The sequence below is a fragment of the Xiphophorus maculatus genome, chromosome 12 (assembly GCF_002775205.1).
Source record: "Xiphophorus maculatus strain JP 163 A chromosome 12, X_maculatus-5.0-male, whole genome shotgun sequence".
NCBI classification, from domain to species: domain Eukaryota; kingdom Metazoa; phylum Chordata; class Actinopteri; order Cyprinodontiformes; family Poeciliidae; genus Xiphophorus; species Xiphophorus maculatus.
In genome coordinates, this window is record NC_036454.1 from 25626910 (window position 1) to 25652717 (window position 25808).

The 25808-nt window shown below is 39.4% G+C and overlaps 1 protein-coding gene across 1 annotated transcript in view; it reads left to right on the plus strand.

Moving 5' to 3' along the window:
* The window catches only part of tmem132c (transmembrane protein 132C), a 164009-nt gene that overhangs the window by 29465 nt on the left and 108736 nt on the right, over positions 1-25808 (plus strand). The window contains exon 2 of the mRNA XM_023343006.1: positions 8141-9029. Coding sequence (XP_023198774.1) covers positions 8141-9029 — 889 coding nt within the window. The remainder of the gene's footprint in view (positions 1-8140; positions 9030-25808) is intronic.

Genomic DNA, 25808 nt, shown 5'->3' on the forward strand with positions numbered 1-25808 from the left:
ATGTCTGAAACGCTGCAGCAGTTTTAAACCAAACAAGTATGACAGGAGAACATGCTGTCCAGAACTATAGCTGCTGTTTTGAAATTGAGTCCATTATGCACGTCTTTAGTCAACAAGAATCGAAATAAAGATTTCTAATTTTAGGGTCTGTAAGAGTAGAATTATGTACAAATATTACTCTTCCACTTTCTGTGAACATAAAGTGGGATACCACACCACTTTATGATGGTGTGGTATAATTCTAAAATTAGAATTATGTACAAATATTACTCTTCCACTTTCTGTGAAATTACTTCACATTAAAAAAAATAAATAAATCTCCTTTCCCGAAACAAAAATCTAATTATCTCTGAATGATTTATTTCATGTAACTATTAGCTATTAACAGTATTCGATTTTTAAATGGTTATCTTTTGCTGGAGTGTGTCCCATTGATATACCAGGAGAATTGACTTTAAGTGATGCATGGGTAGGCCTGTCACAATAAACAGCAAATCAATTAATTGCATAATAAATTAAAAGAAACTCAATAATTTTAATTGGCTTAATTTATGGCTTTTCTCTTTATTCTCGCTTTTTGCCAAAAACTGACTGATAAAAGTCTTCAGTCTGGTGTTTTGGTCTCAGCTATCCCTTTTTTGAAAGACACTTCTGTTTACAGAGACTTCATAATTTATTTCACTTGTTGTTTCTGTTTATTTTGGATATTCCAAATGTTGTCCAGCTCCAGTGTCTAAATGTTCATTAAAACATTAAAGTTTATTGATTTTGAGAATGTGTTCTTGCATTTTTATGCCACTGTCACTGAAAATGGTCTCAAAACAATGTTAGCGTTTATCACAATAACGTCTGGGACAATTTATCGTCCAGGAAAATGTGTTATCATGACCGGCCTATGCGTGGGCATCCATAAACTGAAACATGTTGCAGAAACTGCCTGTGTGATGTTAACTCCTTTTGGTTTTAACTGTTTAATTTATAACTGAAATTGTTCACTGAGTGCAATGAACTGTTTTCAGTGCATAATTTTGTAATTATTACACATTTTTTTTTACATTTTTAAGATACTTGTAGCACTTTAGTGGAGACACATTAAGGTCTTGAATTGTGTGAGGTTTTCATTTTCCCTTCCATTTCCTGTTTTCCACTTGACTGACTTTTCATTTTACAAGGAGATGGCTGCACACTTAGATCTTGCTCTGCAGAAAGAGATTGGCTGCACTGCCTTTCTTTCACACAGCAGGTACACTCAAAAGTTTGTCTAAAATCTTTCTTCTTGGACCAAGATTGCTCTTTGTTTGGTTTGTTTCAGAAGCTCTTCTAGTTGTTTTAGTGTTGTAGTGATAAATAAAACTTAAATTGACATTCTTATTTCGTTTTCATGTTGCCGGTATGGATGTCCTGGAGTTTGTGACTCAAGGACATTGGTAGTGCATCCGTTCAGGGATTTCGATTGCAGGATGTTTTGTTCTTTTTTCTTTTTTGCAGCCTTTCAGATGTGCTCCAGCACATCCTGTGAATACGTGATTGAAATGGGATCTTGGAAGTTTGGAAGACTATGTGGTGTTAGTACTTTTTTCTCGAACCGATCTTAAACTAGTTTATTGTGTTACTCAACATTTATAATGACACTCTCGCTCAGGTCTGGGCATTGTATATCACCTCGTCCACATTCTGCTTTTCGAATATCTTGGACTTCTCTGCAGCGCTCACTGGAACATGAACGGTTAATGTGACATGAAAATCTGAAATCACAGCTTTTATTTTCAAGCCAAAGGCTGGTATTTCTCTCTGTGTTAAGCCGCAGCAGAACATCCCACTTGTACCGAATATCCTGACATTTGAATTAATCGGCTGAAATCAGATCTTAATAATCGATTTTTCCAATCGGTTAACTCTCCGATTTTGGTGAGTCTGCATAAACTGTAGCCTCATGATTCTGTCGTTGGCTGATAGAAATGACATCCACTGCGGCCACCTCCTGCTGCAGTCCTGTACTTTAAAGATCGACGTGTTGTGTTAAGACTTTCTGCATACTTTAGTGATAATAAGTAGTTAATTGAGCAGATATTCCCTTTCTTGTCATGGACGTCGAGGTGAAGGAACCAAATGCAGAAAGGAGGCAAGCAGGTGAAAATAAACTGTTACTTGAACTTGGAAAATCAAAACCCTTCAATAAGCTAGAGACAAAAGAAAATCCAAAGTAATAATTCACGGGAGGAGCATGAGGAACAAGGAAACAGAAGACAGACTGAGAAAACCAAGAGGTGTTTAAACCAGAGAGTGCACCGATTGCAGTTTTCTGGCTGATCACCGATTACCGATCTATTAAAAATCCTGACCTGTTGCTAAATGTAGCAAGAAAGTTGATGAGTTGCCAGCAGTGAGAGGACTCTTGTTAAGTACAAACATATAGACCTGATCTGTTGGGCTGGTCTGCTAGTCAAACCTCTTTCACAGCAGACCAGAAGAAGATAACAGTTGATTTAAATACCTTTGCTGAGGTAGATAAAATCGGGGGTTAAGATCGTCTTTGTATGTAAAAATCGGCTGACTACCGATTCCCCAAAATTAGAGAAATCGGCTGGCCGATAAATCAGTGCATCCCTACCAGAGAGGTTAATTACTAGAATGCTAGATGGGTAAGTGGTGAACAGATGGGAGACAGCTGAGACACTAAAGGAGGGTAGTGGCTAAATCAGGTGTTATGGCCATTTTAAAGGTAGTTGGGCCATAAAATCAAGTTGATCCGTCCACAACCAGTCACAAAACACAGTTTTATCTTCTTTTTTTTTTTTTTTTTTTTACAATGGTTTGAAGGTAAAAGTACACTTTTCTTTTCAGGTTTCAATAATGAGAAGGAGTTGAGTGTAACTTCATGTCAAAGCAACAAACAAAAGGAAAATATCTGAAAAGTTCTCATGCATTTCAAAATAAATAAAGCAAATTCAAATAACTTACTAAATTAAACCAGAAAATAACTTGGACCAAAAATGAATGTAAAATGAATATCAAAAATGAACAATATTGAACGTACAACGTTGATAGTGTTGACAGAGGCCCTCTACAGATAAAGGGTAGTTAGTTGGAGTGAGTAGAAGATGAACGATGGATGTCCTACAGCAGCATCACCTCCTCTTAGGTGAGCAGTCTGGCTCTTCCAGTCATGGAGAAACACCTGCTCTCTCAAATTTACATAAATTATAAGCAGTAACTTATGACAGCTGCCATAACACAAGGGGGACACACTAAACAATCCATAATAAAACATAGTAAACATCATCAGAATGCAAACGCTGGCGTACACAGGACCTCAAAAAACCACTGACTGTAACATCGCCATCATTAAAAGAATACACAAGAAACGAGGGAGACGAGGAATGTTAAAGACATGCAAAATATTACACCACTGAACCGAAAGCATGACAAGTCTTAAAACCAAAGAATTAACTAAATTTGGGAAGCCAAGAGGGAAAACTCTAAAAATAAAACAAAACACAAAACGTCCCAAAAATGTCAAAAACGTCTCAAAGATCGTGACATTTCCATCAACTTGTATCAGTCTGCACAATTTCCTCTGGCATCAGACAACAAGATATTTTCATCCATACAACTGCTGCTCACTAGATAGTTTCTTTTTTTAAAAAAAAATACTCAAAGTAGCTTGTTGACACCAACAACAATCGCACGTTCAGACTCACTCCAGTCCCTTTCCTCCTCCTTTTTTGATGCCTGCTTTGAACTTCAGCGTTTTTCTTCACATGTGGAGGCAGATTGTAGAAGCCAGTCAGTGACAAGTAAGCAAGAGAGGATTAAACAAAATTGTTGCCTTTGTATCTTTTATCACAATATAGCAGGTTACAGTTTCAGTGGTCTCGCAACATTGGGAGCTGCAGTAACAAGAGGCAATGTTCCTCTGACATTTATAGAAAGAAAATCAGTTTCTCATCATACTATCACACCCAACTACACTGCCGTTTCTAGGCAAGCGAGTATTTTAACCGCATCATAAGTTTTTAGGCTGGAGAAACTTGAATGTTTTAATGGATTTATGCTTTGCAGGCGATGTGTATCTGAGTGACGAGGGAGGGTGTGGTCTTAGGAGATCAACACCCTTTATCAAGGTGTGCATAGTTGTTAAGGAACTTCTTTTCTTGAGGCTAAATGGGTCAAAACATATTTAACTGACTCTGAAAAGTGAAAAAATTGCCAAAAGGTCTCTCAGAGGGATGCAGCATTCTTGAAATTGCTTAGATCACGGATCCATAAATCCAGGCCTCAAGGGCTGGTGTCCTTTTAGATGTGTCTCTACTTCAGCACACCTGTGTCAAAAAATCAGGTCATTAGTGGGACTCTGGAGAACCTGACTGCACACTGAGGAGGGGATTCAGCCATTTGATTTGGGTGTGTTGAACCAGGGGCTCATTTAAAAGTTGCCGGACACAGGGACTTCAGGCCTGGATTTGAGGACCCCTGGCTCAGATATGTGGGTGTGGTCACAGAAACATAAAACTTTTTTGCTGCAAATAGTCAACAGCGTTGCAAGAAACTTGGTGGAGTTGGTGGGGAAAGACAAGTACTAATTACCAAGAACTGGAAAAGAATATAGGTTGAAGCTACCAGGAGCTCATTATCTCCCAGTTTTGTAACTTTTCATAGTTGTAGCTACCTGGGGTACTTAAAAAGTACAAGATGTTCAGAGCTCAGAGAAATAGGTATGGTATGGAAAGCTGAAATCTGACCATCACTGTACAGGATACATAAGCTGAAGCTGAGCCAAGAAATATCTGAAGACAGATTTTTCACGGGTTTTATGGAATGATGAAATAAGAGAGCGACTCTTGGAAGACCCGATGGACGGGCCATGGTTGGATCAGTAACGGACACAGAGCTCCACTTAGTCACATGCCAGCAAGGTGGAGTTGGGGTACTGGTACGGACTGGTTTAATTAAAGTTGGGCGAGTGACGTGTGAATGAGTCATCCCGTTACCTCGCATGTTTCTCTTTTCTGCCCCGTCTCTTTTGGAGGTCGCGTTCGCTTACAGGTGTCTAACTGAGATTACAGCACAGAGCGGACCAGTGGGAGCGAAGACTGGAGGAGGAGATTCATTTTTCTCAAGCAGTTTTTTCTTTTTTACTTTTGTTTTGCTTAGCCTTTGTGCTATTTAAATGCTTCACACATGTCTATTTAAATATAATCTCATGATCAGTTATAATAATTTTTCACGGGCAAGATTTAATGGTACCCCCTCCGGTCACTTGGTGCTATACACGCAGGGCGTTATTTGAATGGGTGGACCTACGGCGCTGCCACCCACAGTTCAAAAACATGAAGTTAAGTTAATTCATCTCTCCAAATTGGCCTTAGATATGCAAACAACTCTCACCCAACAACTGCTGGAGACAGGCACCAGTCGTCCTACAAGGACAGGTGTGTAAAGATGATGGCTGGGCCGTAAACCACTTATGAAATGTGTAAAGATTTATTGAAAAATAGCTCAAACTCCTACTCAAGACAAGATTTTAAAATTTTTTTATTGAAAACTTCCTTTTGTAGAGTAGGTGTTTCTGTGAGGCAAAATGCTTGTTTTTGTCACCTTCGCTCACATTTACCTGGTTTATCTAAACACATTTCAAAGAAATTGGATAATTGCATGTTGTATGTCTTTGATCTTCAACAACGCGGGTATGTTGTGCATGTCACAGTGACATCCACGTAGATGACAAACCCGAATTTTACCAGCAAAAAGACGCTTGCTGGCAAGATGATCAGTGTTTTCCCCCCTCAACTGTCACGGCTTCTGCTTCTACTTTTGTGCTTGGTTTGCGTGTTTAGTCTCTTGACGTCGTTACGCACGCGGTGAAATGTGGAAATCAGTTAAACAGAGTGGCAGCGTCTGAAAAGAATAGATCATTTAACATACTTTGTTCACTGCGATTTGACAATGAGACGTGTGGATGTGTTTTTCAAGTTGATTGCAATAAATCACACTTCGGTGTGAAAAAAAAAAAACTGAACTCTATCAAGAGAAGTTTTTCCTTCTCCCATAATTGAGACATGAGCGCCTTTTCATTGGATTTAATTTAATGTTACAGCTTCCAAACCGCAGGATGGATTTCTTCCCGACTACTGACTGCTGGAGAGCTTTTCATTTACCCTCACTGTAATGTCTTGGCTAAAACAATGCCTTGTGCCAACAATTGACACAAAGCCCCTGCTTGTTCAGGAAAAAATACAAATCACCCTGCATTGTTCAGCTCCTCAGAAGAGCTAGATCTATACCCAGAGGCACTCCAGTGATTTGGATTTGAATTTGGTCCAAATATGCTCAAAACCTGAGGCTCAGCTGGTTCCTTATGCATCTCTCACCGGGGCAGCAGCAGCAGAGAGGTCTTGAGGAGCACCATGAATCAGAAAATTCATGACAGATTTCCTACCTGTTTGGACATTGATTTACAGGGACGATCACTAGAGGGAAACACTCCAGATGCTAGCACAGAGATGGGAGTCCGCTGACGGAGCGTGATCAAATTGAGGATTGATTGTGAGAAGAAGGTCAAATTCCACTCTTATAGAGATTAAAACCATCTTCACGTCAATTTTGATGTAAGGTTTCTCAGCCAGTAGTGCAAAAGGTAGGCAACAAACAGGGGAAATCTTTGCATGTGTACCGGAGCGTGACCCTGCGGTAGTTTCAATGTCGACAGTTCGGATTTGGCATGTTGCCAGCTCAAAACCCTCAAGTAGTCAGAATTTTATCTCATTTTATTTTTACATTTGGTCTCATTACAAACACAAACCTCCACGCCTTTTATTGTGATTTCACGTAATAGACTAACAGTGCATAATTATGTGGCAAAAGAGAGAATATGAAGTTTGACTCTTTACTCTGATGCCCCCAAATAAAGTCCTGTGCAACCAGCTGCCTCAGAAGTCAGCTTAGACAGTCAAATAGAGTCCACTTGTGTGAGATTTACCTTGTTTGTATAAATCCAGCTCTTCTGTAAAAGTCCTAGGAGATTTGTTGGAGAAAACTGGTGAACAAACAGCATCATGAAGACCAAGGAACACACCAGACAGGTCAGGGATGAGGTTGTGAGGAAGTCTAAAGCGGGGTTGCATTATTAAACAATGTTTTACTTTATTTGGGTAATCCACAAATCCAGCCATTGTGGAGAATTAATAAAATAAAGCCATAGTTGAACGAAAGCAATTAGTACTATTTACAATTCGCCACAAGCCATGCAGGAGGCACAGCAAACATTAGAAGAAGATAGCGAGATGAGGCCAAATTTAAACGTTTTGGTCGCCATTCATAGCTCTTTGTGTTACAGAAAATAGGGCATTATGCTGTGTGGATGCATTGTGATAAGTGCTGATAGGACAGCCTTAAACATAAGGCTGTCTTGGAAGAAAATCTGTTAAAGGCAGCAGTATCATTTGGAGTGGTGTGGGGATTCACCGTCCAGCAAGATAAGACAACAATCCTGGACAAGTGGAAAAGAGAACGTAAATTTACAGGACGTAAATTCCTCATGCATAACTTTAACTTTCCAGAATCTTGTATATTTGTTTCTCTGGCCTCTTTAAATGTAAATTAAATCCATAAATCACTCTGGTAGAAACAGCATTGATCCTGTTCTTTATTGTCAAGGCATAAAGGAGTTGCACAGATTTCAAATTATAAATCAAAGCACAGAGCACATTGTGAAAGATACAGAGTGTTGCGTTTATCAATTAATTTGCATATCTATTTTGAAATCTCCTTATAGGAACTGATTAAAACACGCGTCTTTTTTATTTCTTTAGCTCTGTTTGAGAAATTGATTTGCTGAAGCAATTTACCGTTCATTCAGAAGCAATGAAATCTCAAAGAGCATTTATGCTTATGGTAGAACATTTTCTTTCAGGAAAACATGAAGCTTTCAAATATTCAGGACTATTATTGACAAATATTATAAGTCTGTCTTTTATTTTGGTTCATATTTAGTTTATGAAATGGATAACTAAAACGTTTTTGCTGCAAGCTCTCCCCACTTCCTGAACATTCCACCTACGATGTTTGTGCAGGACTTGCCAGAGAAGACGATGTTGAATTGAGCCGTTCTTAACCCAGCTTTTTCTCCTCTTACTTCCAGGGGCAGACTGTCGAGTCCTAGAGGCTTTGCAGAGATACTCCTCCTTCCCCACGTACCTGCCTGTCAACTATCAGCTGCTAAATATGGAGTTGGGTTTTTTCCTCAAGGAAGCCAACCAGGACTTTATGAGGAACTCTAGCCTGACCTCGCGGACTGAGGCGTTCTTCGTCTACCACACCAGAAACTTGCCATCGGTGAACGCCAGCTATGGGCCTCTGTCAGTGGAGCAGCCTGTCCCGTTGGAGCTCCTGCAGAGTCCCGGGACCTTCCCTGCCTCTTCGGTATTCACTTTCAACTGGAAGGTGCAAACCTTAATCATGAACACGCAGATTCATTTAGCCAAGCCCAAAGTCCAGGTGCTGTTTTACATAGCGGGCAGAGACTGGGACAACTACAGCACCATTGACAAACTGCCCTGCGTACACATGTTCGCTTTCCATGAGACCCAGGAGGTCCGCGGTGCCTGCCAGCTCAAAGGGGAGCTCGGGCTGTGTGTGGCCGAGCTGGAGCCGCTGGCCAGTTGGTTCAGCCCCCCCAGCGTAGTGCCGGGGCGGCAAAGGAATGCCGAAGTGTCCGAGGGCACCCCAGTGGAGCTCTACTATCTGCTGCGGTCTACAGAAGCAGGAGAGTGCCACTCCGAGGAGTCCAGAAAGGACAGCTTCATCCGCTCCAATCAAGAAGGGCTGTTTGGTACCTACACCTCCACCCCGCTGAGGAGGATTGGTGGCGTGAGGCTCTACAAGACCCCCACGGAGCCGCCGCTAACGGAGCTCTGGCTGGATGATAACTTCATGGTCATGGTCCCAGCCACGCCAATGAGGCAGAGAGAGACCGTGTCTGCCTTTATCAGCATATCGCCCTACTCCACCGTGGAGACGTTCACTCTGAGGTAAGGGGCCTTCTTTTTTTTTATCTTTAATTCAGCCTGTACCTTTCAAACTCTGTGTCATTCTGCCCTTTGTCATTTCTTCTCAATTTCCCTAAATTATAGACATTTTCTAGGCGAAAGCTTAAAAAAAGAGTTTTCAACGTCAATCAAGAAACGAGCAGGAGCATCCAGAAATCTCTTTTCTCTCTCTTCTGTTTTTCTCCTCAGTCTTACTGTTGAAACTCTCCATCTATTCCCGTGACAATATCTTTGTTCTTGGTGACATGTTCAGTCACACACACACGCACGCACGCACGCACGCACGCATGCACACACACACACACACACACACATATATATATCTTGATGTTGGAGTGATCAGTAATTGCCTTTCTATTGCAAAAAGTGTACCTAATGTGAAGTTGCAATATACAAACACAACTTACATCAGATGATTATTCTTGTGTTATTCGGCTCAAAAATAATCCACAGCCAAAATTGTAGTATGGTAGGTTTGTTTTTGATGAGGATTTCATTTTTAAATCTCATTTGGAGAGAACTTTCACTCAGATGATCCCAAAAATGTCATTTATGTGCTTTATATAAATGCTAAAGTCATCACTTTTTCCATATGCATTCTTCAGCTATTGAACTTGCTTATATTACATATTAAAACTACAAACTCACAATCTGATGGTTGGATAATCTAAATAAATATTAAAAATAATAAATATCTCATATATTAAGCTTACATGTCTATTTATTCGATCAAGTAGCAGCGAAAAGCCGTTTCGAATTGAAAATGTTGCTTATTTTCTTGATGTTTTCCATTAAAATGTAATTAACTGCAATTAATTAATGGCAGACCTCTCAATTAACTCAATTAAGCATTTCAATCGAGTCCCACCAGTAATTTATATGCATAATAAGTTTAATAAGTTTAATATTTGTTAACTGGGGAAAAGGCTCAGACCAGGTGGCAAGTCAATTTGGAGCTTTTTGCTTGAAAACGGAAATTGTTTTAAACACGAGTGTTTTCCTCCAAAGACGAACAACGTCTAAAGATTAGGCCAAATGAAAATGTGTTGCTCATTTCAAGCTGTACAAATACTTCTAGTGGAGTTTCTTTTCTTTTTGCTTGCGAAGGAATGCCCCTGGAAAAAGGAACAAAAAAAACACATTGAAGTGCTCGAGAATTTTAATTGGAAGCAAGGTAAACAGGTTTGTCAAGCTGCGAGTCCAAGCAAACAGCAGAAATTCTCAGAGCTCTTTTTTTCCCCTCTTTCTTTTTCTTTTTTTGTTTTTAAAAAAAAATATATATTTTCATTTAATCGCCGGCTAGTTGTCCAGGAGTGATAACGCATTTCAAACTTTTGTTTTTTTTCCCCGAAGCTGTGAAATGATTTGTTTCATGACGGGGGAGGAGGGGAAGTAAAGAACAAGCCAAGCGGAGCGCCGAGGCGACGCCTGTGGTGTTTTTATTTGGCAGCCTGCAGCACATGGCAGGCGCAGGTTGGCCATCTGAGAGTGATAGATATGGAAAGAGCTCTGTGTGGACCTGGGTGATAAGGCCCGTCCTCCAACATGCATTTGTTAGGATGTTTAATCACCGGAACAAGGAGACCTTGATCTGTGCATTCACGGGATCATTGTCGTCCGTGTTGAACATGCTTCTCGCCCGGACGTTGTTGGCCTGATCCGTGACGGCAGAAGGAGCTCACCGACTGGTGAAATGTGTTAAAAAGTCCTCAGATGCATTTGTTTTCAATATTCATTTTAAGTAAGAAATACATTAACGTGATATTTATTTTCCACTTGGATCAAAATACTTTTTTATTCATTTATTTATTTAAAATAACAGTTTGGTTTTCTCAAATTGACTTTGTCTCTATGTCAGAACGCTGCATGCTGTGATGGATATTATTGAAAGCTAATTCCTAATTTGTTTTAATAACCAATCATCCAGGCAATTTATTGCTTTGCGAACGCTCAGCGGGGGATTGCTTCTTGTGATATTTCCGTGCTGATATGCTACTTTTAATTTAACGTTTCAGGTTTTAATTTGACCACCACTGTCTTAATAACCAACTGTCAATCAAGAACCGAAAGACTCGGCTTGTCCCTCAAACTCCTAAAATGTTCTGAGTATTTTTAAGTGTCTGCGGCTTTCATGTCTCCGTCACGCATGCACTGATTCCCATTACCTCCTCTGCTTTTGACGAGTGATCATTTTTTCGGACCAAATTAAAAAGGAGGAATATGACATGAAAGGGGAGAACTGCTTCATCTTTTCTCTCTCAAAGGGATTCAGTTGTTCATTGTGACTGTGTTCTGCTGGTACAAGGTGGAGGACTTCAGCCAATAGATGACAATGTTTAATATTCTTCTCACAGTCTAATAATGTAAAATAAACATCTATTATAAAATATACTCTGTGTCCTCATACAATCTCATAAAGTTTTTAAATCCTGATGCCCTGTGGTATTCGCAGTTTGTAGTGGTACCAAACAGGAAAAGAACTAGTTGTCCTTGGTGTCTGGTTCAACAACTGAACCTTTTGACATGTATTAGGGTATTTTGAGTTTACTCAACAGCAATTATAAATGACAATGAAGGAGTTCTTACTTTGCATGAGTGGATATAGACATTTTGCAAGACGCTGAATGAATAACAGAAATCCTTCTAATTATGGCTGACATACAGATTGAGATGTTGAAATGCGTGAAGACAAAACTGAATGTCCCGCGCTGTTGTCCGCTTCCTGCTTTTGGAGTGGTGTCCGTTCCGCTTGGCATTCACATGGAAGACATTCGAACCGCTTCGGAGTTCACTTTAGCCCAACCATCACCTAAGCTTTTTAGATGAGGTCACTTTTTTTATCCACATCAAACGAGCTGGACATTCTTTAAAATGCAGATTTGATCTTTCGCTGTATTTGTGATTTCAGCTGTTTGATTCCTGGCATGAAAAAAACCCACAGACAGTTTGAGTTTAGAAACAAAAGGAGCCACAGCCACCATCCTCATCTAACAGCACTTTTTAACTCTTGTGTTATTTTAGCACCAGTAGTTGTAATAACTGTTGCTCCTCTGTTTGAAATAAGATTAATTAAATCATGTTTCTCAAGGTCATAAAAATCTCATTCTCCGCCATTCCTATTCCCAAACATTGCTGAAGTCTTCTTCTCCTGAACACACATTGCTGTATCTTGCATGCTGAATGTTATGATGACCCTAATAATAACTACCAGCTGTGCTTTATATTATTGTAGCATGTTTAGGCATAAAAATGAAGAGTGTGTCTTGTTGCTAAGCAGTTACATGAAGGAACAGCTACTGATATTTTTTAATTATTATTATTTTAAGTTTATCATGAACCTTTTGATTTAATAATGCAAGCAATTCATGCACTTAGATTTTCTCGTGTCATTGTTAATTCATGATAATATTCCAGAACTATAGGAGTCATATTAAGTGCAATTAGGGGAAGTTTTTTTTTTTAAGGTTATTTCCTCTTTCGGTGTTCGATTACAGAGTGAAGGGGGGGAAAAAAAACGGTACAAAAGAAAATTGCTCCATTTTCTTTCTTGGTGCAGTGCTGCCATGCAGCATGAATCACCAGATAGTAGGGGCCATTATATATTGAGAACATTGTGCACGCCGGCAGTAGTCAGACATTATTTTTAACAATAGATTAGTCAATTCAAGTAACATATTTCAACACATTTCGCGAGAGATGTTCTGTGTATAACATGCATCTGGTTCCCTGTGGAGCAGGGCTAACAAAAACACGCCGCACGGCTGCAGTATTCTCACACGGTGTCAGGGTACGTTTCTGACTTTGCTGACAATGACTCAAGTGCCACACTCACTAGAGGCAGTTTATTGAGTTCTAAGCGCCGTACTCTTTAGGCTCTTTGCAGCTTTCTTTCAAACGCTCTTTGTCCAGAAATGCAATTCGCCCGCCGCCCACGAGGCTGCCGTGCAACATGCTGAACAAGAAACCTTCGAGAGAAATTGCCAAATCTCACGAATACATTATAATAAAACAATAAAGCCGGGTTGTTGCAGCAATGTTTAGACATTTATAACTAAATAAATCCAAGCAGAAGGTAGTCAGGGGCGTAGTAGCCCACTCAAACCATATGCTGAGCTTGATATTTCACGTCAACATTATTTGCGCAAATATTTGTTTTTTCTTCTGAGCAGGAATAATTTGCCACTGTGGCACACGTCTACACTGAAATATATCTCACTGGGTAGACTGGACGCATATACACTTGGTGATTTAATAACCTTTGCGGCACATCTACTAGCAGTGCAAAAACTTTATCTAAATAGATCTTTTTCTTTTCACATCAAACCAAAACTATAAACATTCTTCACTCCTCCTGCATCATTTGCAGGCTGAGCCACTGTATTCTACAGAGGCATTGCCTTTTTTTCCCCAGGCTAACCTGGCAATTAAGGGAGAAGTTACTGCCAAAGATGCCTGCAGGTCATTGTCTGGGCAAAGCATATTGTGGTGCAAGTGGCTTTTAAGCTCATTAAGTGGGTGCCTAAACCTTATAATGCAAAATTAATATTGGTAGATTTATGAGGGATGCCTCCTAATAAAATGTTTCTCAGGATGGATTTCAGTTGTGCGGCAACTGCGTGCATTTGACTGAGAGTGCGCCTCCTCGTCCCTGCTCCCCTCTATCCACGAGATCTGGAAATCGATCGCAGCACATAATGAAGGATGTCTCAATTCCTAAAATACACCAGGAAGAAAGGAAGAAGAGAGGGAGTAAGGTTCATCTTTTGGAAAGCTGTATGCCACTTGTGCTGGTCAGAAAGACTTCCCACAGCGCCTTGCAGCTTCAAGCTTCACCGTTTCCTGTCTGAATTTTCTGTGATCAACGCAAATCGCGCAAAACTTTGAGGTGGAAGGAAAAGGATACATTCAGCCAGATTGCATTATGTGAAGAATGGTTTTTAAGTGTTGACTCTTGATATAGGATTGAACTCTAGACGCTGACTAGGTCACATTTTTTGCAGCTCTGGTTTTGTGTTTACTGTAGTTGCCCTGCTTCAACATAAACTTTAATCAACTCCCCTGTTCTAGTGAACGACATTATCACCACAGCACCATGCTGCCGCTGATATGGGGAGCAGTAGGACTCTGAGGTACAGAAACCGGCTGGATAAGCTGATTAGGAAGAGTGTTCCTGTGACGAGGAGAGGGGTGGACTCAGTGGGAGCTGTGCTGGAGAGACATGGAGGGGATCCTATGCAACACCAGGCACCCGGTCCGCTCAGAAGAGCAACAAGCTCCTTACCCTTTACTGCAGAACAGAGCGCTTTAGTTATTAAGAGATTTCTTCTGGTATAAGATTGTATAAGAGCTTGGTCTGAACATTAGCACTTTATTTTTCATTAGTACTGCGCCTGGATTGAAAGTATTTTTTTGAGTGATTGAATTGTTAACTGTGGAAACAGGGTATTTAAGGTCATTTACAGTGTTGGATTTTGTCCAAACATAGCATTTCTTGCTCAACATAGCGTTTTCAAAGCTACATTTGGGTCTCCACAGGTTTGCCGCATCACATTGCTTTTTGCTGATTGCTTGCTTTTAATGGTTCTCTTTCTATGCTGGCTTTATTTTCACCATTTTTCACCAGGGCCAGATTTCTCAGATGCCTTCAGGTGAACATGTCCACTGCTCGTCCAGAGACGGGCTCCTTCTCTAATTAATGCTCTCTGAACTTGGTTTCTTAGTAGGTCTGAAGATAGATATGCCAAACTTGCTCCATTTTAGGATGACGCTCTGTGACATGTCTTGAGTTAGCTTGAGTTATTGTTTTATTAGCTAGCAAGCAGGTCTTTACATTTCTTCACGACTTCTTTCTTGACATTTCTGCTTTGCTAATTGTTCTTAATGATTGATCAATTCTGATCATCAATCCCATTATAGCAAACATATTTAGAGTTATTAATACTTTGAAGGCAGAAGGTTGAACATTTATGAGTACCAGAGTAAAGAGGAATTCAAGTACATGTGGTTGCAGTGTGACAAAATATGAATAATTTAAGGGGAAGAACGTACTCTTGTTTTTCTGTGCAACTTTTATGTGCAGAAAAACAATGCGCTGCTGTGCGTATGTGCCACACATCACATTTGAATCTCACTGGCTAATTGCGTGGCTTTTGAAGCGGGGGTGGCTCGATCTAATTGATTTCTTGTTAACCCTTTAGTCTCTGCTTTGCTCGCATACCCAAACAAAAACACAAACCAAAAGAGACAAACGAATGGAAGATGGAGAAAAACAGAACTGAAAAGAAGAACGTCTGAAAGTCTCAGATGCTTGTGCCAACCTTATAATCATTGCAGCTCTTCTGTGTGCCTCTTGTTTGATGATGTACCTTCTATGGAAAAAGTGTTTCATTGGAAACAGGTTTAATAGGAAAAACCCGTCCGTCTTCAGCAGCTCTGCAGTCAATTCATGTTTGTGTATGTGTTCGTTCGCTCGAGCTCTTGTCTGCAGAAGTGTTTGCTCGAGTGTAGCAAGAGGTGTGAGCATCTTATTATGCTAACATTGAACACTGTAAATGTTGCATGAACTAGTGGGATTGGATTAGTTTGCCTTGTCTTTAAGAGGCAATGCCTCAGCAAACTATCTACCATTACGCCTCATTATGCATGCTGATGGACAACAGGGACAATACAAGAGGCAGTTACTCCTTGTAATACAAAGTGAAAGACCAAGAGGCCAACACTGATCCAGGCAGCCTGAGAAAACCCAAGCTGATTTTTTGTGAAAAGACAACACTTTTTATTTTCTACATGGAAATAGATGAAACTGAGGTTTCCGCTGCTGGGATTTATTTACTATGCTTTATGTGAGGTCAGTGTTTGAATATTGAAGAGAAAAGCTTGCTGACTATCATCTGTCAAGGACTAATAGATGTGACAAATCACAGCGGAGTACCACAGTTTAAAGTTTTTGGATTACAGTAATTCAGAAAATAAATTGTCAATTTTCTGTCATTTATTTCTTTTCTGAAGGTCTTTAACAATAAAACCGGTTGACAGGCGGAGACATTTTCTTGAAGTACAGAAATGGATAGTCAAAATGGTTTAAATCAGTACAAAATGTCTTTCTTTTCCCACACTGTTTTGTCCAGCCACATTCTACAACTTCTATCTTGCAACCTATGTTTTCATGGATTTTGCTTCTACAAGTCCAAGTTAAATCTCAAGTTGTTAATGGAAAAAGTCTAAGTCAAATCTCAAGCCTTCAATCCCAAACCAAAGGGAAATCTCAAGTGTTTTGCCTGAAATCCAAGTTCTTAAGTTTTTGATGCACTTGTCCAAGACTCCAAGTCTCGAAGTTCTTTAAAGGGAAAGTCAGAGTAAAGTCTCAAATTTTTTGCCCCAAATCTAAAAGAAATTTTACTTACTTCAATCCCCAAAATCCAAATCAAGTCTCAATTTGTTTTGCTTGAAAGTTCCCAAGTCTTTTGCCCGATTTTTATTGATGATAAAATCACAGAACATCACTTAAAAAAATTCTGATAAATCCCTTTTTTTGTCAGATTTGAGAATTAATCAAGGCAAGAATTTATTTTGCTTGGAAAAATGTCTGTTTTGGAAATGATGCTAACATCTGGTCATCCCTATGTTTAAGTTGTTCACATTTTTTACGAAATACTACATAGAAATAGGATACTTTCTTTTTCTTCTCCAGCATTATTAGGAAAATCTGTATTTAATATGTGTACAGTAACCCCCTGTTATTTATGGGGGTTTGGAAACACTGCTATCTGCAAATAACTAAAATCCACAAACACCAGGGATCCCCATTCAAAAAAGATTTTTATTTTCTGTTCTAAAAGCTCAGATACTAAATATACTTTAGTATACTTTAATACACACATTACTTTATGCAGTGCAGCAGAAACTAACCTATAGTCTTCCTTATCTCCGCTCTTGGGGTACCGCCAACCAGTGCCCTGTACGCTCAAGATAAAACTCTTAACTGCTTTCGCCCCACTTTAACTAGTCCTCTAACAAATGTCAATATATCAACATACCCTGGGACAAAGCAATGTTAGTGAGATAATCTTTAAATCTTTTAGTTTCAGCTCAAGGCTTTTAGCTGCCAGCTGCCCTAGTGGAAATAATACTTTATTCGTTCATTTGAGCTCAGAATCAGACCAAAACATAAAGACTGGTGACTTGATAAGTTTGCATAAGCCCACTTCAAATGGCCAAAGTCAGGGGGCATGTACATATATCTGATTCATTGTGGTACAATCTCATTTGAAAGCCATCACCTCTATAAACAGGACAATAAACAGGGGCTGGATCTGCAGCTATAGCAGAGCTCCTGCAGACCAGGCTATGTGATGAAAGAATAAGAAAATGCCTTGTCATTTATTGGCAGGAAAGTGAGCCATAAGCCATTTTCCAGCTTTTCCACTTTTAGGGAAGTGTAAAAAAAGCAAAAAAAAAAAAAAGCAGTGCAGTGATTAAGTCTTAACATAACTAAAACAAACACCTTAACAAATGCAATAAATACATTTTGTTAAATGCTGTTCAGCCAGTAGAAATGTTGTTGGCAAAGCTGCTTTTCTTTATTATTTTTATTTTTTTCTGTGTGTAAGAGGATCCTGTGTGATTTGGCATCTGGCCTGTATCACTCGCGCATTTATGAAGCAAATCATGTTCTTTGCTGCTAAAGTGCATCGCATTGTAAACAACAGCAAAGAGTTTGTGAAGCCTTTGTAGATACTTAAATATGTTAATGGAAAAAGCAAAAACATCCAAGACAAATAGAAAGCTGTTTTGTTTTTAAAGTTAATTAAAGTCTCCCCACATTTCCAGCACACGCCCTGATGGATGTTACAAGGTGTCAAACATCCTCGTGTCTTATGCTGAGCTCGCTGATTTAAATATGCACCATTGCATTCGGTACATTTTTATGAGCTTGTAGAGAGTGTGGACTGGCTATTAGTCGAATGAGGCTGTGTTAACAAAGACAGAAGCCATGAGCTGGGAACACACAGATGCAGAACTGCTGTAAAGGAACAGAACAGCGAGGTGCGTAGGTCCCATATCTGGCCCCCATTGTTTCTGTACAGCCCCTCTGGCAGCTTTTCTAGTAACAATGCACCGTTAGAGAATGGAGATCGGCATTCTTAAAGAAAACTCCACAGACTGTGTAATACAGTGTCTGCATTGTTTGACTAATATCGCTGAAGGAAAGGAAACAAATCTAATGCTTGAGAACCTTGTTTAGCGAGAGTGACACGATAATTAAAGAGCCGGCTTTCAGAGCCATCTTGGAAATCTGTTGCACCATGACCAACAAATGGTCTTAAAATCCATTCGTCATCCGTCCACCTGGATCTAACCAGAGTGTATGAACTGATGACCGACCCGAATGCAAACACATGTTGCCGACAGCCAGTGGAAAAGCTGTGCAGGTGTGAGGTGATAGTGAATGCGATGTTTTCTTCATCTGTCTGTTTCTTTTTCTCCTTCAATTTTATTGGCGACTGGGGAACAACAAATTGATGGATTACAATCGCCAACTAGTAATTTATTTACACTTTGCTTTAGCCCCCCTAAAACTGTATCTCAGCACCCCTAAATCAGGTTGCCACCCTTCCCGTAAAATATGGAGTCGTCCCATATTTGGCCGTTAAATGTGAATTGGATTTGTCTGCTCCTGTCAAAGACTGACCCTTGACCTGCGGCAAGCAGGCTACCTTACTCTGTTTGAAAACCATGTCCTTAAGTTTAGAGGAGCTGATTGTCATCCTAAATGTATTTAGTTTTGACAGTTTTGACATTTTTAGCTCATTCTTCTTCTAAACAAAGACATTGCAAGAAGGAGTTGATTAGCTTGTCAACCCAAATGTGGGCTGCAAATAGGTCCTTCTTCTCTTGATGAAGGGGTCTGGTGTTAGCAGCCGACGCAACCTCCACATTCATTGCTGGCCAAACGAAAGATTTTTGACAGATGAAAGAGCAGGAGAGGAGTGGGGCTTAAAGCAGTTGTGCTGTTAGACTTTCATCATCGCACTGACAAATGACGACAATATATATAGACATAAATTTCCTCCCACTGCCATCATTCAGAGAGTTTTGCCGACCTCTGATCGCTTTAGTTTGAGAAGAGTTACCTGATTCCAAAACTTTCCCGCTTGTAATTCCATTCTCTAGTGTTGCTGCAGAGCCCAGATAGATATAGATTTTTTTTAAATTTGAATCTTTCTAGCCAGTGAAAGAATTTTTATAGCCCTACATTGCACAGTGCTTTGCAAGTTATTGGAATATTAGGTTGCAACCTGCCTGCTATGTTCCTTATTCAAGAGGAGTGGATACTTTTGCAAGAGTCTCCACTGAATTTCACTCAACATTATGCACATAATGCATGTCCTCAGATTCATGTTAGATATGCTGATATTTTATTAAGTTGAGCATTTAATATGTGACAAGCCTCCATCAAAAAATCATTGAGCTTTATTATATTGCAAAATAGGATGCAACTAGATACATTAAATCAACATAATAGTTTAATAACACAAATGCAGCATATTAAGTTATAAAGGTAAAAGCTATGACAAAGTAAAGTGGATACTATGACAGTATTAGTTTAGAACGTACTGTACTTGTGTTTAAAAAAAAAATCAATGTGCATGTATGGGAGAGAATACGAAAATATTATATTATACTCTGACTGCAGTTCCATAAATACATACTCGCTCACAACACAGAGAAGTGAACTTGTTTCAGTGTAGTTACGTCTCTTAATCAGTTCTTATTGAAGCATGGCACGTTCATATTTTTTTCTTTCCTTTTGCCCTGAACACTTAAGAAACAAACACAAGCAAAACTCATGAGACATTATGTTCAAAGTTGCTGAATAATCCCGTCGTATCACTCACTCGGTCTCCAACGATCACCCAGGAATTTCCTGTGGATGATCAATTTTTCCGTTTGATCCACTGATAAATTTTGTAACCGCCCAGGCCTGCTGCGACCGATTAGATTAGCATGTTAATTGAATAGTGATGAATGGCGTTACATTGAACCACACCATATAATATCCTTCTGGCAGGCTAATAGAGGCCAGGCTCCCTCCACTGATGAATATATTGACAAGAACAGAGTCTCGAAATCACAATACATTTGGAGCTTTCTACATTATACATGCAGCTGTAATTATTTCTTTGTAGATTGACTGAATGGAATTACAATTACTCCTTGCATCTGTTACACAGTGCTTATTAATAGGTTAGTGTATCCAGGACCCAGTATTTGCTTTCTTATGCTCCTCATGACTTTCTTATTACCTTCCAAACATCATCAAAGTACTTTTCTTATAATTAATTAAGCCCGACCCTGAAAGCCTGTAGTTTCATGCTCTATCTCAGGTCAGACTTTTATAGATGGTTCCAGGCTTATTAGCATTGGGTTTTTTTTAATACCCTCATTATTCATGCTGTTATTTTAAATGAATATATATATATATATATATATATATATATATATATATATATATATATATATATATATATATATGTGTGTGTGTATATTTTGATAGGCAATAAACAGCTTGCAACAAAACACATTAGCAAAAGAATGAAACAAAAATCTTCACACACAATTAAGCAAAATTAGAGGAGAGGCTAATTTGATTAAGCCGTTGCTAAAGGAATATCCATCACCCTCCTTGTGCCCAGGAAAAATACAGCAGATCTTGCAGAATGAGCTTACGGCTTTAACGCTTTGGCTCACTTTGATTGTGTTGTCCATTAAGCTGTGAATGATGCTTTGCTTATTAGCAGTCTGGAAGAACGGCATTGTGATTTAATGCAGGGACACAGTAAGACTTAATCTATTTTCATGGACTTAAATGCGCCCTAAACCTCTAACTACCGCTGTAAGGGGTTGTGTTACGTCTTCACTGACTCCTGTTGCCACTTGTTTGCTGACACAGGCTGATTAGCTCATATAGTTGCTTTACTGATCTTATTAGATGAAAATTGGAGAAAAAAAAAGTTTGTTCAGCAGTTAGAAGTGACTCTCTGGGGTTCTTTTACTCCTCAGATAAGAGAAGCCAAATAAAAAAGGATGGGATTATCCGTTCAATTACTCAATAGCTAAATGTTGTGAGGTGGAAAGCCATCTCCTTACATGCTGATGCATGTTTATGTGAATATTTTCATATGTTATCTTTTAATAGCCATTTAATTAAACCAAGATTCTGTCCTGTGAGAAGCGCTAAAGACTCTGGAGGTGAGATTCAGATTGATTCATTTAATAAGTGTAAGAAGACAGAGCTGTGTTTCCTCTTGTCCACATAAGCTCATTACTAACTAATCTGCGGTCGCTGCATGTTGCTCAGACAAACTGACACAGAAACAGAAAAAAAAGAAGAAGCCACAATGCATAAGGGTTTAGGGTGATGAAAAGAACCTATGGTTTGTTCATGGAAAGACAGCTGCAATGATAAAACAACCACTTACAGAAAAGAGAAAACATGGAGCATTGGCGAACTTTCCCAAGAGTGGCCTGGCTCCCAAAGTTACACATCAATGGCTCATCCAGGAGGTCACAAAGGAGCACAGAACTTAAGCGCTGCAGTTTTTCACTTGACTGAATGAAGGTCACAGTTCATCCTTCACCAATAAGAAACAGAATGAAGGAAAAAAGGTATCTGTTGGGAGAGATCAGAGGCCAAAACCACAGCTGAGCATAAAGAACACAAAAGCCCATCTCATATTTGTCAAAAGCATCTCGATGGTCTCCAAGAGTTTGGGCAAATGTTTTTGGGACTGACGAGACAAAAGGAAAACTTTCCATCTATTCACCCGTTCATACATTTCCATCCTCTGTACCACATCCCCCGATGAAAACCATCTTTAGAAACAAATTGTATTATTATTGGAAACCAATTCTTATATCTTGGTCTCTAAACTCTTTCTAGACCTGAAAGTTTCAAGTGTTACAAAGAAGCAAAAGCAATATATCGGTAGGTGTGTGTGTGTTTCTCATAGCACCGTATGTTTCCATGTCCACTGGCTATATTACTATTATTTATTTATTTATTTTTATTTTTGGAAAAATCAGCTACAGAAAAAAATGTACTTAAGCAGACCTCTGTAGCTTCCTGTCGTAGTTGGATCAACTGCCTGAAAGCAGCTTATGTTCACCAAACAGCTGGCCACTGGCCACAAACAAAACGACACAGAGCACATGATCATCTAGCCACATCGTTAACTTTACTCTACAGATTTCTGCTGAGTCTATCCGATGACCACGGTGCTTCTATTCTGGTTTGTGATCCACACATTCAAACTTGAACAATGTATACGCCATAATAAATCGGATTCCAGTAATAATCTAAAGATCAGTTAATTGCAATCGGCTAGAAGAGATTGTTGCATACACAGATGTAGATAGGTCTCTAAAATGTTCTCAGTTTTGTCAGCGTTCACAAAAAAAGGACATCGCCTCTTCTTCTTGAAGCTTCAAACTGGAACTTTATGCATTTGCCACTAACTCAGAAAATGGATAACATTTGCGCTGAGTTGGAACATTGAGCATATTGAGTATGTGCTCACATAGCAGTATGATAAGAAGCGTAGAGTTGTGAGACAGACACCAAATAAATTCACAAGGAAGAGATTTTTAATAATGTCTGAAGTCTTTTATGGCTCATTCACATAATTAAAACGGGATTTAAACTCTGTTCTTAACTCTTGTGGAACTTCTTCCAATAATCTCTGCCTGTAGTACTGCTTGCAAAGTTTTATCATTATTTATGTCATGCTTAAAGCTTTTTTATGCATCTACTTTGTTTTGTGTGTTGCCTGGAAGCTCATCCCTCTCCTGATTTTAAAAGTGAGCTGAGAGCCTTTTCCTTTGGCTATTTTATGATCACGGCACATATTGTGATTTTTATGTTATGGGGTGTAATGGCACATGCAGTTAATGAGCTTAGATTCAATATTGTTCATAGTTAACTAATATTTTTGAGAAAACTACAAATCCCAGGCGTTTTAAATATTTTCAGAAACAGAGTGCAATGCAAAGTTGACATTAGGCCCTCAAATGGCAAAGTGGGTAGCATTGTTGCTGTTCTACTGTCCTTTGCAGCAAGAAAGTTTTAGATTTGAACCCAGAAACTTTGAATGTTCCTCCTTTACCTGGGTTCTCTGCAGCATGCTCCTACAGTCCAAAAGACATTAATGGCTGTTTGTCCTGTGTTGCACTCTGATAGATTTTGTTTTTTGTGTTTCCTGGATCTTTTGGCAAATAGCCCCTGGAGATAGCCACCATCTCCCCTGCGACTGTGCACTGACAACCAGGTATAGAAAACACATGGATAGACTGACAACCGCCCTTTCCTACCACCCAACTCCCATAGCGCCCCAATCTCAATGACCCTTCCATATTGGCCTATGTAGAGCAGGGGGTCTTCAAATCCAGACCTTGAGGTCTGGTGTCTTGCACCTTTTATATGTGCTCCAACAAACCTGATTGAAATGGCTGAATTACCTCCTCTGTATGCTGTTGAGTTCTCCAGGGTTCTGCTAATGACCTGATTATATGAGCCAGGTGTGTTGAAGCAGAGGCACAACTAAAAGTTGCAGGATTAGAAGGTGCATCTTGTTAAATGTTTGGGCTGGGCCTCGCTACGCCCCAGGAGCTGGACCACCTGGTGCCCACTGATGAACTCCCAACAAAAACAGTGGACTCCTGTTTTTTCAATATTGGAAAACCGTTTGGTTGAACCCTTCTCTGAGACGGGTTTGGCTTTGGGGGTTCTGATCAAGAACCAAGCCCCCCAGTACAGTAGAATCATAAGGAAATGCAGCCATATTGAGGTGGTAATTCCACAGAAAGGGTTCAGCTGGCAGGGAATTAGCTTTCTCGATAGACTGAATGGGCTGAGACTTTGAGATTGAGGGAGAAGACATGCCATCCAGGACAGTTTGGAGTAGAGCTGCTGTTGTTTTGTATCAATATCAGTCAGGTTTGGCCATCTAATTTTGGAGATTTTTAGGGCACACTTTCCGTGGGAGGGGATCCCAGAGTGTACAAAGAACATGCGAGAAGGTTTACATCTGAATAAAAGAGGGCATGTCAAAAATAACACATGTCCTTCCCAGTCACTAGTGTAACATTGATTGTTGTTGAGCAATTAAACCCTTCTCATAATCACAATTGTCTACTCTCTGGGTGTTCATAGTGTCAATAATAAGAAAAAAGACAACATTTTAAACAAAAATGTAAATTTTTATGTTTTTGCAAATTCAATAAAGGTTTCCTTAGTCTAAACTTAGGTTTAGTCTCTTTTTCTTATTCCTGTTTTTATATTTTTACATTTAATGACTTAAGTAGTTTCTATTGCATTCTAAAATGATCTTTCGTCAGTACAGAATTAACCTTTGCAGATTTTAGTGGCCTTACATTTTTATATTGTAAAGATCAAATGGAGCCCAGATGATCTGAAAATGTTAGTTTCTCGCCAACAGCAAGATCTGAGCTAGATGTGAACTTTTGAGATGTGAGCATTTTATGACACATTTTTCTGAGGTTTTTGTTACCTGTGTTTGACTGAGTAATTTGCCCTTTTAGCAGACACAACGGTGTGCAAAGTATGAAAAATCCAATGACACGGCGTCTGCCGGGACCAACTTAATCAGAGTCTGCTATTGATTTTAAATTCTAGAAAGCACTGGAAGTCGAGCCAAAAGGTAAAAAGGGAACTCTTACATTGATTTTTCCCTTTTTAACCTTACTCTGTTGATTTCTTTATTTTCTGAAAAACTGAATGCAGCACTATCTGGCTGTATTTATTGTGGATTTCCTTCCCCCATAAAAGCAGCAGTGTTTACTTAGGTTGAAGCATTGTCCTAATTAGAGTATGTCTTCATTGCATTTGGATGCTGGTGATTTCAAAATGTTGCAGTCGTGCTTCTGTCCTCTCCGTGGTCACAGCCCCCCGGTCATCTGTGAGCACCGCCCTGCTGCTAGCTGAGCAATATCAAATCAAAGGTTTCAGTCACAGCTCTGATGCACGCAAATACAGCACCATTTCTCCGTCTCCTAGCTGTGCGGTGGCAGTACCAATCATGCTGAAGGTGTTTCATTTTGATATACTGTCTTATTACATTAAAATAGCCTGCATTAATTTCAAAACAATTACGTGTGATGTGTCGGCTCCTGTGAAATACTGCACCATAATGGAAATTACATGTAAAAATAACAGGGGTCATAAGGAAATGCTGGAAGTGGCATAATGCATCCAAAACTGAAAGAGGAAACCCGATTAGGTTTTGGGATTTAAAGCATAATTTAGTTCTATTATCTCATATAAACAGTTGAATGAAAAAATATGTAGCCTCTTACAGATTTGTGTTATTTCTTCTTATTTTATTTTTCTTCTCATGCTTGTTTCAGATCATTGATGACATTTCAACATTAGACAAAGACAACCTAAGGAAATTTGGGGGGGGGGTAATGTTATTCTTGTCAACATGGCAATAAGTGAAGACGTAATTATTTGATGTGAAGCTTCAAATCCTTTAAATATAACCTGTCTGATAACATGCTTCTAAATGTGGCTGGATTAAAACAATTCTACAAATAACAGTGAACCATATTTCTTTCATAGTTGTGTAAGAGATTGATTGCCAGTTATCACCTAAGCTTCATGGTGACTGTTTCCTCCAGGGGTGCTATGATTAGTAATTGGACTTAGGAGGCATTCTTCTTACGTGGTGGCCAGGCTTGTCC